The sequence below is a fragment of the Mytilus galloprovincialis genome, chromosome 10 (genome assembly GCF_965363235.1).
Source record: "Mytilus galloprovincialis chromosome 10, xbMytGall1.hap1.1, whole genome shotgun sequence".
NCBI lineage: Eukaryota > Metazoa > Mollusca > Bivalvia > Mytilida > Mytilidae > Mytilus > Mytilus galloprovincialis.
In genome coordinates, this window is record NC_134847.1 from 77,531,897 (window position 1) to 77,547,858 (window position 15,962).

Consider the following 15,962-nt stretch of genomic DNA (forward strand, 5'->3'; position numbering starts at 1 on the left):
ATGAATTTCAAACAGTGGTATAATACTGTTGCCTGTATTTAAAAACAATTGTCCGAATTTTAGTGCGTGACCAATATAGTGAAGCATCCACCATGCTGACTGAAGTGGCGAAAACATGAACACAGGATTACAATTCAAATGTCAACTTATCAACTTATGTTGATTTCGAAAGTCTGGTTGTCTTTGTTTATCTCATGCAAAGCATTTCTTGGCATTGACAGATATTATCGTATTATAGGTTTTCGAACTATTTATAATGCAGTGTGATGTTTCTATTCCATTTAAAAAGTATGCATAGTACGAATTCATATGACGTAAGAAACATATGATCTGACGATATGAGACATACCGAGAAATTATTAAGATAAAAGAGTTATAAGCAAAATTTAATCACTTTTTGATTGCACACATACTCAGATAGCAGTATGGATGATCTGACAGCAAGCAAGTCGAGCTCCAGCGTTTCCTGTTTCCAGACTCTCGCCATTACCTCCTCTTCCTAAATCATCCGGATCTGCGTGAACCTAAAGAAAAGTCAAGAACATAGGGGTGTTTTATTAAATCTTGTTTAAACTACTTGACCAATATATTCTTCTTGGGAAAGCTAAGAAATACATGTATCACAAATATGAGCACAATGGTCATTTGTAAGCAGGTCTATATTTCACACCAGTTATTTTGTTAAATGTGTAGAGAATAAGAACAACAACTTACAAATTAGGAAACTTTGGACATGTTGAAATATACGTATAAAGTCATAATTCTTCATTTGTGTTACACAATAAGATTGTGTGCCATCGTATGTTAACAGGTTGAAGAATGTCGGTTATTTTCCAGTCAATCAAACTAAACCAAATATTTGTTTCATTTATTTTTGTAAAACAAATATTAACATCTTTTTGGTTAAACAATTTTTTATGCATTTATATAACATCTTTGGTTTTAAATGAGTTATTATTAAAACGAAGATGTGGTATAATTGCCAATGAGAAAACTATCCACAAAACGACAAAACTTACGGCCTAATTTATGTAAAAAGAATTAAACGAAAAACAAATATCTAACACATCAATATTAACATGTGTCGGAGTCATATGGCCTATCCGTTGAGTACCACATCTAATCTCTGTTTTAACATTAATACATATAAAATTGTCTTGATGATTTCATTTTAAAATCATTAAAAATGCCTCATGCAAAAATAAGTTTCATCGCACATTACGACAATAGCCTATGATTAATAAATTACACCTATATATCTACAGTGAATCGTTGATAACTTACCACAATACCTCTGCCGAGGATTGAAAGCTCTCGTCTTTCCCGCATTCTAATAAAATTGTCGTAAATAGCCAAATTTGCTACTCCCCAGTTGTTTGCGTAAATATTACCAAGGTCTCCAACATGGCGACGGGGTGCATCGCTTGGTCCTGCATGATTTTGGTTGAATGGATTAAAATGCGGTCCTGCATTAGTGCAATCTATAAATGATAGATTTATTTATATGCAGTATACAAGAATTAATTTATCAAATATGTTTGTTTACTCTATACATAGAAAATGTTTGTACATTTTATTCGTATACATCGTACTAATTTCATATTGCGTAAATTAAAATTATTTTTTTATAATAAAAGGATATTTGATACTGCAAATCACTAGTTGCGAAATTAAATGTTTATTGCTCATTAGTTGTGATCAAAACCAAATACTTATATGCCCCGGAAATCAGAGATTTATATATTAAACAAAGATCGAAACGTAATAAACTTAATAGAACACACAAGCTTAGTACACATAACCTAACTACTTATGAAATATCTTTTAGATACCACTTTTTCACAAGTGATTTATTAATACGTTTACTTACCACGTCCGAAAGTCCCTCGTTCATGGACATGGAAGCCGTGTAATCCAGGTCTCAAACCATATATTCTCCCTGTTATTTCAACAAGTTGGGTATTGTACTGAAAATAATTTATGCATAAGATTAACGACTCTACAGTGTTGTCCTGATATTTCGGTGTACCGTGTAAGCTGTTTAGTTCATCATTGAAGATCAGTTAAAGATGGTCGAAACATACACGAGGAACATTCTAACTCATATTTAAAAATAAACTGACAACGCAATTGCTAAAAAATAAAAAGACAAACAGACAGGTAATAGTACACAAAAAAACAGCATAGAAAACTAAAGACTAAGCAACACGAACCCCACCAAATATTTGGGAGATCTCATGTGTTCTGAAAGGGTGAGTATATCCTACTCCATATGTGCCACCCGTTGTGTTGTTCACGCTATTACAACCCGGTAGATAGTTAAATTCTGTAGGTCGCATTCGTGGTGAAAAGGGAAGTGTATTATTATTACGATATATGGAACATATCAGATATCATCTCAGAAACGGTTATTCCATAATGGTCAATTAACTCGTGATTGCATTCGTAAATTTTACGAGAGGATGACTTCAACTTCACCATTTGGAACTCTTGCTTTAATAGCTTCCTTGTGAGCAGCAACTAACCAGAAAGGGTCATGGTAATGAAAAAGAAGAACTGGTCTCATGTAAACTGAACCTTTTCGTTCTCTTTGTTATCCTTAAGAAAGACATTTCAGATATAAAAAAAAAAAAAAAGCGGGCAACCATTTATACTGTTTGCGTTCTTGAATTTTTAGTAATTGTTTGCTACCTCTAAATAGACGGACCTATTTTTACCTTCGTAATTATTGTATTAACTCATTCACTTCCTCAATGTACAGAAGTTTGTCACTTAGGTTGATTTCGATTTGATAAACTCGGGTTACTTGCGTAAGTAGAGTTTAAATCGAACGGGTAGAGTTTCTCTCCAACGTCATGAAATAAACCGTTTAACCCGAGTGCTACCTACCTCGGAGGTAGGTTTAGTCGATTAGAGTAAAAAAACAAGATTGAAGAACAAGACATTTAGTGAAGTAAGCAAAAACTGAAAACAAAGTATCTTCAAACTTAAGCTACTAGCATCTTAAACTGGGTAACAAATGGCAACAATAAAAAGTTCATTAAACCAAACAAAATGCAAAATGCAGCTGTTACTGATTAAATACAAAAATTTACCGTTTCCATCGATTTGGTACGACATGATTAACCAGTGTGGGTACTTTGCCGTTGCTGACAACTAGAAATAGATTATTCTTTAGGCTGTACCATATTAATATAGCAAAGGCTATTTGGCTTGTTATTTTTTAGATGACACTTTTAATATTTTTCGACAGAACTATTAAATAAAACGGCGCCGGCAAAATAGAAAAATTATCTTTTTCGCCAGTTTTGATTAAAATACCTTAATTAAATCCGACAAAGAGGCATATATTATAGCAATGTTCATTTTCCGTCGCTGGCAATATCGTGAATAATCAACTGTTGCTTTCTTTGTAAACAGATAATTTTAATATTTACTTTTGAAAAGAACTATGAAAATGTACATTATTAACACAAAAATATCTTATCATTACTCTTATAGTTAAATAATAAAAAACTGATGATGCATATTCGAGATCATAATCGTTTAAAACATTTCTCTAATTCTTTTGAAGGATTTGAAGATTTACGTAACGTTAATATTTTTACACGAGTAACCCGATTTAATAAAAATCAATGTCGACCTTTGTGTTAAGCAACAATTATAGTCAATAATAATGCCTATTTCACATTTCCCGAAAACAGATAGGCACACGATTAAGGAAATTGTGATCTGATCGTAAAACCATAGGCTACTTCGGGAGGGTATGTTCAGCCATCGAATAAAGAACAGAAATAGGAAATGTTTGAAACAGACAACAACCCAACCACACCTCATATTTTTACAGCTAAAATTACTCCAAGATTGATTTCACTCAATGTAAGCATAATGGAATTTTAATCGAGCAAAAAAACAATAAGTAATTAAATGAGATATTCCTTACAAAATTCAACTTCATTATTTGATATTTGTAATAATTGTGGTCCATTTCTATCAACCGAGAAAAAAATTGGGAAAATCCAAAGTTTGTCTTTTTTAAAGAGCAATTGAAATAGTAATTGTTCAAAATCATGCAACCCGTTGTAAACTTTGGAAAAAAAACAGGGCATTCATTATGAATATGTAAAACAAAAAACCTAAAACCTACATGTAACTGCCTTTAAATTCGTAAACTGTTTTGGCAAAAGTATCAACTGCTATCAACGAAAAAAATATCGAATCATTAGTTAAAAACTAGAACTACTTTTATAATTATTCAAACATGGTGCGCTATTAATTGAAAAATGACGTGATATTTTTCAAGAATTATGATTTATGATAATTAGAGGCTCCAAGGAGCCTGTGTCACTCACCTTATATTTTTATTTAGAATTGATGCATGATTTACTGCAACTGTAATACTTTTGCTTTAGTTTCAGAAATATAAGTCCAAAACTGCTTTTTCCCCTATGTTCTATTTTTGCCATATCTGCCATTTTAATTGTCAGGCAGGGCCATGAGACACATTCTTTAAACTAGATACCCTAATGCGAAGTGTGGCCAAGTTTGGTAAAATTTGTCTCGGTTATTTTAGGAGATGACTTTTGTAAAAGATTACAAAAATTTACGAAAAATTGTTAAATTTGACTTTAAAGGGGTCAATAGACAGTTTTTGTCATGCTTACTTATTTGTAGATCTGACTGTGTTGAACATAATAGCAGTCAACAGTTTATCCCTATGTATTATAATATTCAGGATAATAACCAAAAATTCAATGTTTTCTAATTACAAGTTCAGAGGCAGTATCCAAACAACGGGTTGTCCGATTTGTCTGAAAATTTCTCAGCAAACAGATCTTGCCCTGCTGAACAATATTACCATGTTGAATTTGCTCTAAATGCTTTCTTTGCAGAAATTAAAGCCAACATCTACATTTTACCCTTAAGTTCTATTTTAGCCATGGTGGCCATCTTGGATGATTGGCCTGGCCATCGGACACATTTTTAAAATAAGATATCCCAATGTTTAGTGTGGTCAAATTTGGCTAATGTGGCCCAGGAGTTTCAGAGGAGAATATTTTTGTAGAAGTTAACGTACGGCGACGGACGACAGACGACGACGACGGGGGCCAATTGCAAGTGATGAGAAAAGCTTACTTGGCCCATACATACCATAAGATGTGATATGTTTGCAATTTATTTTTGATTTTTTCAATCCAATCAGTATGAATGTGTTTAGTAACAACCTTGTGTTACATTGTACCAATAAACAGTTCCAGAGTAATGTTAGCATGATAAACCCCAAAATATTAAGATGTATTTTTCAAACAATTAAAATGATTCAACTAATTATCTAGTATATTTCATATTCAAAACTATATATATATATATATATCTTACTTGTTTGATAACACAGAACTGATTAATGCGTCATGTATATATGTGTATACTACTGTTGCCTTTTTGTTTATATATGTATATATAGATAATGGTAGTAATTTGATTTTCAATTATACGTCAATTACATCAGGCGTCAGTATAGAAACACAATCTTCCCGAAGATGATACTTTAAAACATAGAGTTTTTAATATGATTATAGTGACCATCTTGTTACATGAGACCTCCAAATAGTTCAAAGATATTCTTCTAAAAAGGGACCAAACTATCGTCATCCATCGAAATCAAATTGGAAAGAATGCTGACAGGCCATAAATTGGGTGAAATAAGAGAACATACACATTATTAGTGGGGTGTTTTTGTGCTGTCGATAACCCAAAAGTAAGCCGTAACACCTGAATCTGTTTTTTTGTCATCGCGACATAAAAAATACAAGCTATAAATATAAAAATAACAACAAAACAAAACATAGTGTGTTCTATCCTGAATATGTACTAAATAATACTTATTGCTAGAAATAGCAGAACAATTAAGGAAATTTGTGGCCCCACAGGGAAAAATAGAGAAAATTGCTTACCCCCTGGGTCATAAAACAAATAATTAAACTTGCAAATGCAATGATTTTATGATTTTGAAGGTTTTGATATAAAAAACAATAATTTTGCTTGGAAGTAATGCAAAAATCAGATGTTATATGTCATCTTTATAACATTTTAAGTGAATTTTACATCAGACTGGTATCTGCATGAATACAACTATTGCAGATAAGGCTTTGTTTTAACACTTTTAGTTCATATATTTGCTAAATGGTGTCAGATATATGGTTACAGTAATAGTTATCAAAGATACCAGAATTATAATTTAGTACACCAGACGCGCGTTTTGTCTACATAAAGACTTATCAGTGACGCTCAGATCAAAATAGTTATAAAGCCAAATAAGTACAAAGTTGATGAGTATTGAGGATCCAAAACTCTAAAAAGTTGTGCCAAATACGGCTAATATAAAAAAAGAAGATGTGGTATCATTGTCAATGAGACAACTGTCCACAAGAGACCAAAATGACACAGACATTAACAGCTTTAGGTCACCGTACGGTAATCTATTCCTGGGATAAGAAATACCTTAGTTTTTCGAACAATTCATAGTTTTGTAACAGGCAATTTATTAAATAAAGACCATATAATTGATATTCATGTCAACACAGAAGTGCTGACTACTGGGCTGGTGGTACCCTCGGGGACGAAACGTCCACCAGTAGTAGCATCGACTCAGTGGTGCTTATAGTTATCAAAGGTACCAGGATTATAATTTAGTACGCCAGACGCGCGTTTTGTCTTCATAAAGACTCATCAGTGACGCTCAGATCAAAAAAGTTATAAAGCCAAATATGTACAAAGTTGATGAGCATTGAGGACTCAAAATTTCAGATGATACAAATGATACTGTTGTGACAAGAATTCTAAACTGACCATTTGTGGCAGAAAATGTGAACTTTTATTGACAAATAGGCATACAGTAAGATGTGGACTGGAGACAGGGACAGGATTGGATAATTTATATAATCTTGAATGTTGGAATGATTGACTGTTAAACAATACATGTATAGTATTCTAAAATGCTTTCAATATGTTACCAGAACAGTTTAAAACCAGTTTTAGGCATTTGATGTCAGAAAACAGGCAAAGGAGACAGATTTGTAAAAGCAAATTGTTTGTTTCTGAATCCTTCATATTGTTTTATTTGTATAATATCGTTTAATGTTGATTTATCTGAATAAATATTATTTAAACTAAACAGACAAATAGGGTTAAATGGCAATAATTAAAGCCTTGATTTCAAATCTCTAAAAATTTGAAACAGGGGAGGGGGTATAAAATGTACAGTAAAAGTAAACTTGAGTATTTGCAGTGATTTTCTTATTGTTCTTTTAAGTGAGTATTTATGTGAGAAAAAGTGGTTTATAGAGTTTTCTATTTAAATAAATGTTTGTTTAGGTTGCACTTAGTGAAGACAGCTGTTTCTCGAACCACGCCTCTTTTAGATTTAATTTAGAATATTCATAGATAGTTAATTTTGTTTACATACTGGTTCCCAGTTCTAATCTGTAGGTTGCATCTCATAGAGACATAACTTAGGAATGTTACCAGTAAATATACATGTGAATATTGTTTATTTTGAAATCTGTGGTAACCCTACAGTCGAGGCTTGGGTTGTTAAGAAATTTTGTGTTAGTTTAAACTCTTAGAAGATCGGGGCATATTAAGGTTGAATATATGCCGCACAGCCCTATATTTTACACTTTTTTTTAATGAGTAGCGCATATGAACTTTCCATTCTAGGATATGATTTTTTTCAAAACTTCGTTGTAAAACTGGTACAGTTTTAGCCGTAAAGGGAGTTTCTATGGGGAAATGCATTGTCAATACTTACAGAAATGGAACCTAAAAGACGTTTTTTTTTCATCCTTTTCTGAAATTGGTGTAAACAGGACTCAAGAAATCTGCTAAAACATCTCTTGATCTTATTTGGATAAATGTATAAAAAGGGTTAACAAAAATAGCGAAAACCATGGTAAAGGGAAAAAAGAGAGAAAAAAACCCTGGTAAAATCAACGCTTCACCATACATCTAACAACTAATGAAATATTGTTTATTCGAATATCACATTTTAAACGTAATTTAGAAAGTGTAAAGGGGTTACTAATACGGCAATTTTTAGATCTAGAGTAAAGAAAGAAAAACAAACTTTATGAACTTGAAACTTTATCTGATTAAACTAATAAAAAGCCTTCTTTCGTTGTAAAATTGGTAAATATGCTGAATTATTTTTATTCCTTATCTGGCATATTATAATAAAGTTCGTTAAGATGTATGTTGCCGTTTGTGTTTGTTGCACTTCAGTGGTCCTGTTGTTTCTTTGTTTTCCTCTTATATTATTTGATGTTTTTTTTATTAGTTAGTGGGTTTTAGTTTGTAACCTGGATTTGTTTTCTCTCAATCGATATATGACTTTTGAACACCGGTATATTACTGTTACTTTTTCTTATCGGGTTAAAAGTCACTTGTGTTATTAAAAACATCAACTTTACTAAATATATTTTCCTATACATGTTATGCACTAATGGTCATACAACCAGTCTATATTTTGTATTTTGCATCGCGCAATGTAATGTTTTTCCAGACAGTTTATCAGGTCTTAACACTAAATAAATGGATGTGTACTGCTTGATTAAGGTTTGGTTAAAATGAACATATAATTCAGTGATTGTTGGTGGTCGCTGACAATAAAAAACAAAGTTCATTGTTTTATAAATTTATCAGCCCTTCGGCTTTTTGTTTGAATTGTCAATTCAGATTTTTGTAATAGCTTACAATGCAATGAGATATGGGTTTTACTCTCTCTTAAAGTCCATACTATGCACTGAATTTGTTGACAGTTACTTCATTTGGTCTCTGGATGATGGTTGTCTCATTATCAATCATACTACGCCTTCGTTTTCTTATATGGCTGTTCAAAAATATTTAAGTAATCGCCACTTAGAAATGGCACATAACAATGAACATTAAAAATCAGAAGTAAGTTTTGTTGTTTATTAAAAAATCAACAAAAATAATAAAAAGACTGTTTCAGATAATGTATGTATGACTGCTAAGTTAAAGTATGTTTACGTAACAACTTTTAATTGTTAATTGTTTATTTTTTCTGCTTAACCAACTAGAACAGGCATATTTGTAATTATAATTTTCCGCGTTTCGAAGTATAGAGGAAAATTATAATTGTACTAACGGTTCTTTCAATATATGTATGGACACGTGATATTAATTGTAGTATCACATGAATGGTAATTTTTCGCAGGTTAATTTCCCTATCAGACCATTCTCTCGCCAACTTCGAACGGGTCAAGTTCAGATTTAATGTTGGTTTATTATTGTTTGAATTTTTCTTGTTTTTGTACAATATATTGGTATTTTTGTTTGCTATTACACATTTTGATGATATTTTGTTGATGTAAACATAAGCTTACTTTAAGTATTGTCCAAGTACAACTCTCGAGCCGATCTTCCGAGCATTAGGGTTTGGACACAGGTTTCCATATCGACTAAGGTAACTTGGTTGTTGGTTTTTCCTGGCCGGCGGGCTCGTTTATGACGGAGTCAATGTTTACATTTCGTATTGAAAGCATTGTTTATATGTATATAGATATTATTTGCATAAAATATTATGTTTGTTATGATAGATTATAATAAAATCCGGTGTCCTTCTAGTCTTGTGGGCGATCAGCAATTATAAATTGTGTTTGATATATTTATTGTTATATGTTAGTATAGTGGGCACTAATCATTCAAAATATGTGTCAATGTTGACCTTAGACTTTGATCATTTATCAATAACTTGTCCTGTACGCGGTAGTAACCAAGTTAATAGAGTACAGTAACGTTTCTCGCTTGAATAGAACTCGGTTGATTGAAAACATGTGAGGAAACGTTCGTAATACCAACTTTGCAAAGCATTACTGTGTGTTTTCAAAAACACAAATAACTTATTGTCAGAAAACTTACTTATCTTTATCTAATAGGTTATATAACAAATGCAATAACTTAATTTTTTTTCCTCATACTTGTTGACGCAAGGTTAGCCTTCCATGGACTCTGTTTTGATTTGTTGGGTCATACAACTGGCAGTATGCTCTGGTATCTCTTTGCCCTGTTGACAAACAAAAATATATATTTGTTTATATTGTTTGAATGTTCACGTTTCAAACTGGGTATCTAACTAGTTTGGTAAGAAAGAAAGAAGCTACACAAAACATAAGGAGGTTGTTCTTCTTTGAAAAGGTACTACAAACTGATGGTAACACGGACGATGTAAAACAAACATAATCCCGCCACATGTGCTTTTCCCAAGTCAGGATTATGAAGTTCAGTGGTTGTCGTTTGTTCATGTTTGTCTTATTTTTTTGTCGTTAATTGATTGGTTATAACTTAGACTCTTAGTTTTCTCAATCGAATTGTTTATTATATATTTCATGTTGGGTCTTTCTGGCCGACTTAATTTAATGCTTTTTTTCTCATTGTTGACATCCTTATTTTGGAAATAGAAGATGTGTTTTAACTTACTAACTAAGTAAAAATAATAATCTCAAGACTATAGCAACATTTTTGAAATAACAGTTCTCAAATTTACTGTACTGATTTTAGTATACCAGATGCCAATTGTAACAAGTTATGTCTCCTCAGTGATGGCCATATCAAAGTAACAGACGAAAATTGAAACTTTTGACAAATATTTGGGCACAACAAACGGCATTTCTAAAGGTCTTGACACTAATGTAGGTTTTTTTGGGGCCGGAATATTTTCAAAACGACTTCTTTTTATTTTCTTTATATATTTATATCTTTTATATGCTTCGTTGAACAAATCTTTAAGCTTTGGTATATTTGCCTGTGTGGGTCTATATCTTTATTGAGATCTTAAAAGTGTTTGTATTTTACGCAAGCAGATTAAATTAATGATAGTGGGTTTTAATTTCATTAATTATGGTAGTTCTCATATAACTACTTTTTAGGCGATAAAAGAAAAAGTGTTCCTCCTCGTCTACAATTTTGCAAACTTTACACTCTCTGTCTTTTCTTGGCATTTTCTTATATTGACCACTTTTAATTTGCAAGTTATGGTAACTTTTGTCGAATTTTGTTAAAAGTTGACGACTTAAAAATAAGTTTTAGATTGTGCAAGTAGTCTTTCAGTCTGATGAAAGCATGTGTATTTTTGGAAATAAGGCAACAGTGGGTATACAGCTGTTCAAAGGTTATAAATCGATTGAGAGAAAACAAATCCGGGTTACAAACTAAAAACAAGGAAAACACTTCAAACTGTATGAGGAAAACAATGAAACAACAGAAGCACAAAAATAACATACATAGGAACGAATTATTAGAAAACAACTGTCATATTTCTGACTTGGTACAGGACATTTTTAGAAAAAAAGTGGGTTGAACCTGGTTAATATATAACATTCCCATAAAGCCCGGTGGTTTCGCTAGCCGAAAATAATTTTCAACCCACCATCTGTTTCAAATGTTGTCTCTCAATCTATGCATTACTTTTTAACAGCGTTATACTATTGCTGCCTTTTTTGTGGCTAGCTAAACCTCTCTCTTAATGGCTATGTTAAATATACCGCTAAAATAATAACATTTCATGACATGAATACAGTACAATTTAAAATCACAAAAATACCGAACTTAGAGGAAGATCAACTGGGAAAGTCCATAATCACATGGCAAAATCAAATAACAAAACGCATCAAAAACGAATGGACAAAAACTGTCATATTCCTGACTTGGTACATGCATTTTCAAATGTAGAAAATGGTGGATTAAACCTGGTTCTATAGCGCTAACCCTCTCACTTTAATGACAGTCAATAAATGCAAGTGTATTCAACTTTTATATACGTAAAATTTAGCATCAACAAATACCATTGACAATTCCTGCTTTATCAAATTGATATGCTCTCATTAGTTACAAGTTGTAAGCTTTCAATATCAACAAGAGCTCACAAAACAGCTCATTCATTGAGAAAAAGAATTTCTTGTATATCAAGGTTTGTCGAGTTATTGGTCTTTTGACACACTCGCCGTTTTTATTCTCAATTCTAATTAAAAGGAGGCACACTTTTAATAATTTAATATATTCAGTAGAAGGGAAGTTGACCGTATTAGTTCCATGCAAATCAATCATCCGTTCATCATTTTGTTCGGACACACGAATAGACAGATCGAAAGGCAAATCAATTACTTTATGCTCCAAATTTTGTTTGGGAGCATAAAAATTTAGGCCAATCATATGTTTACATAGTTAGATCGCGGTGAGCATGGAGGCGCATATTTTCATTTGTTTATGTGGTTGCGAATAAAATTGTCGTTCATTAGACATGTTTTCTATATGTTAGAGAAAAAGTTTATATCTTTAACCATATAACAAGGACATAATACATCAATTCAAATTCGCTCGCGTAAAACATCGAGAAATAGGCAGGAAAATCGGGAAAATATTAAACTGTGGGATAACAATGTAAGCATCAACAGATACTTTAAAGGGATTATTTTAGTTAATGACACATAATAGATTAAAACCTTAAGTCTATTCATTCTATTAGATGAACACTGTCTTAAATAAGAAAAATATATTAAATAAAAGAATGAAAGATATAAAAAATTCTCATTAATTATTGGTTAAAAAGGAACAGGTGAAAAATTGCAAACGTAACATGTCTTTTATGTGATACAGATATTCCGCCAATCATCCTTCGTTGTAAAACCTGTATTTACCCCTCGAAAGTTTTATATACAGTTATTTTATGAGAAAAAGCCTTTATAAGCAAGCTGAAATTTAATTTTTGGTTTGCATCAAATTACAATACCTATTTACTTTGTTTACGCAATTGCCTTAGAAGACGAGAAATGTCATGAAGTGTAAGATTATAAAAGTCATAATAATTCCGAAAATTCTAATACAAATTCCCTACGTACCTATGTAATTGCTTAAACATAAACTAACACCTGCTCTGTGTTTATGTTTCAGGCCATATGAGAATTTGGACCGTACGCATACAGTCCATACCGTATGCGTATACTCTTATTGTCGGACCGTATGAGTATACTCATACGGTGTAGTACGAGCTTGACCATATATGTATTTAATTAATTGAAGTTAAGTTTTTTTTTCAAATGTCTATCTGAATCCTTTTTTTGGCACTCCCATCCAGGATGACACAAGCAAATGTTTTACATTTACCAGTTTTATTAAATGCATGTTCTTTTGCATTTGCATCTCTTAGCAGTAAGATGAAAGCTTTATACCATGCTTACTTTCGATAATTTAAATGAGCATAGCTAAATTTTATGTATTACTGACATGCTAAATACAGGGGATTAGCAGCTTAAATGCACGTCATTTGTTTTAACTGTGAACATATTTAAAAGTTTTTATTCATTTACAATTGAACTACTTTTTATATTAATTCGAAATTGACCAAATTCTTAAAATAAGTCGGATCCTATGCGTACAGTGAAACCGTGTGCGTATTTAGAAAAAAGTACACATACGGTCCACACCAGTACAGTACGTGTACGGTCCGAATACTCATATGGTCTGGAAAATAAATAAAAGATTATTGAAAATATCCTTAATACTGGGGCTTGCACAGGCTACTGTCTAATGCTAACAAAGGACTGCCGTTCGTTGCTATTTGATTTTGCCATGTGATTATGGAATTTCCCAATTGATCTTCCTCTAAGTTCAGTATTTTTGTGATTTTACTTTATACATCATAACTGATTTTCGTTATTGTTTTGAATTGTTTAAAATTTTGCCTTTCCTAAACCTTATATTTGTACTTTGAACGATGAGCTATAGTTGCTTAAACACACGTAATTTGACCTTTGATGGATGTTTGTGTTATTAGTATTCATACCCCATTTTCTTATTTTTATATGGATATTGCAAATAGGTTAGCAATTTAAAACTGCAAGCATTTCTGTGATGTTAAGTATCATAGAACTTAAAGAATTTGTTTTTCACACAGAAGGATGTGTCACTTTCTAAAGAACTTTGTTTTTGCTGATGATATTCATATTTAAGCGTATACAATCTTAAGAGGGCTTACCTTGAACTTGTGATGTACCAGTTAAAACAACCACTCCTAACGCTAGTACAAGAATCATATTTTCTTGTTTGATAACTTGTATAGTGGTGATCAGTATTTATATGTAAAGGTACAGGGCTGTGCTGTTGGAACTTGATGTTTCATTCATGCATATATTTCTCACAACTAATGTGAACATTAAAAGGTTTACAGTCTATTAGTTATTAGTTTAATTCTGGTGGATCTTATAATTTGGAGGATCTAAGGCATTTCGTATGATTTTGTTCATCGTCTCTGTGAAAGAGTTTACAATTCCTCGAAATATTGTTTGGCACTATATGTCAATGTAACTATCCGTAACGCTTATCTATCGGGCCAAGTTCTTCCGTTGTCTACGAAACCAGAAAATTGTATCGCGGAAAATTACCGTGCTAAAGAAAAAATGGAAAGTTTTGGCTTTTTGTAACAATTGTACATTCTCGCAAAGCAAAAAAATTGATAATCTGTTTTGACAGGAGACATACATATAAATATACCATGTCGGTTAAATGTTTTTGTTGTTATTTCTATTCTAAATAAACTTTTTTTTTTTTAAACATATTGTAAAATGTTGTAGTTTTTAACTGATGGAATCGCACGAACTTTGTAAGGAGTAAGAGCGGGTGCGTCAAGAGAGTAAGCCTCTCCTACAATATGCATACATCTCCCATCATGCGAATCCACAGGCTTCCAAAATTAACAATTGGGAAAAGGATGCAATTTGTTTAATTACAGATTTGGACAACTATAATGTCATCTAAAGATCTATGACCTCGAAAGCATGTTGCTAGTGGGGAAGGACAAAAACGAGATGGATCATTTTTTTAAGGTAAAACATACTTTTCAAACAACCGTTAAGTTCTGTATATGTTTGATACGAATGATGTAATACTTTTTCGCCAACAAATACTTTTTCGTGAATTGAAGGTCGAAAATCGAAATAACGAGCATAATATGCATGTAAATATCTCAAACAATGTGTTTCCCTTTAAAATAATTACAGTATAACATGAAAAAAGAATGTATATGATACGCAAATATGTAGACAAATAACTGGTGGTCTAAACATTTCTAGCTAAGTTGTGAAAATGAAAACAAAGATTACAACTAATTCTGCTGAACCTTTTAATACTGTTTCGCTGATATCTTTAAGTATTTCCTAATTCTTTGATGTTTTCAACTTTATAAAGACTACAAGCGTTGACCGGGATATAGAAATATGATAATCCTTGGACTTTCTCGTTTTGCACTTGATAAAAACGTCCTGAAGTAGGAGGTCAGTTTGGCTGTGTGGGATGCATACATACACAGCTTCGTTGGGTCAAAATGAAGGCGTTAAATTCAATGCCTTGTGTTAAAAAGAACCACGATATCTGCACGTTAAACCCTTGAAACAATTTTCTGAGGGGCCGTATGGCATGTAATAAGACAAAATTTCTTCCTAAATCCAGATTTTCTTTTTCCAGTGATAGCCCAAATTTGCCATCCTCCCCCCTGAGAGCTAATACGATTTTCTCTAAATGGCTTGTTGTTTCCTTGATATCTGCATTTTAATTAATAATTTACTTTGATGGCAATGTATGAAAAAAATCCGATAAATATTAGAGGGTTTGAATGTACAGTCACGGCCAAACAATGGTAAACTAAAAACATGTCTTGTAAGAGAAAGTAAAAAAAATAACAAGGATTTCATAAGATTTTGAAATATGGCTTTTTAAATAATATGTAATAAAAATAGGAAAAGAAAAATAGAGGTAAGTGGGCAATTTTTTTTTAATGTTAATACATGTATAAAACCAAAAATCTGGCAAAAATTCAAAAAGTAGAGGAGCAAACATCCTTAAGTGATTTCAATTCATGGAAAATGCAATTTCAATTCCATAAAATATGTTAC

The 15,962-nt window shown here is 32.0% G+C and overlaps 1 protein-coding gene across 1 annotated transcript; it reads right to left on the reverse strand.

The window, feature by feature from the left end:
* Nucleotides 1-20: 20 nt before the first annotated feature.
* On the reverse strand, nucleotides 21-14,132 carry LOC143048440 (superoxide dismutase [Cu-Zn]-like). Its single transcript, XM_076222131.1, has 5 exons — nucleotides 14,051-14,132; nucleotides 9,999-10,084; nucleotides 1,871-1,967; nucleotides 1,285-1,481; nucleotides 21-524 (listed from the first exon to the last, which is right to left on the reverse strand). Exons 1-5 carry the CDS (start codon nucleotides 14,106-14,108, stop codon nucleotides 414-416), a joined length of 549 nt encoding a protein of 182 aa, XP_076078246.1. The 5' UTR covers nucleotides 14,109-14,132; the 3' UTR covers nucleotides 21-413.
* Between the last annotated feature and the right edge of the window lie 1,830 nt (nucleotides 14,133-15,962).

What these genes read in the sequence shown, in the direction of transcription:
- LOC143048440 (XM_076222131.1), bottom strand. Translation starts at nt 14,108, where the DNA reads ATGATTCTTGTACTAGCGTTAGGAGTGGTTGTTTTAACTGGTACATCA. An exon ending in GGCTAACCTTGCGTCAACAA is followed by an intron (nt 1,968 to 9,998) that starts GTATGAGGAAAA and finishes AATTATTTTCAG; the next exon opens with TACAATACCCAACTTGTTGA. An exon ending in ACGAGGGACTTTCGGACGTG is followed by an intron (nt 1,482 to 1,870) that starts GTAAGTAAACGT and finishes TATCATTTATAG; the next exon opens with ATTGCACTAATGCAGGACCG.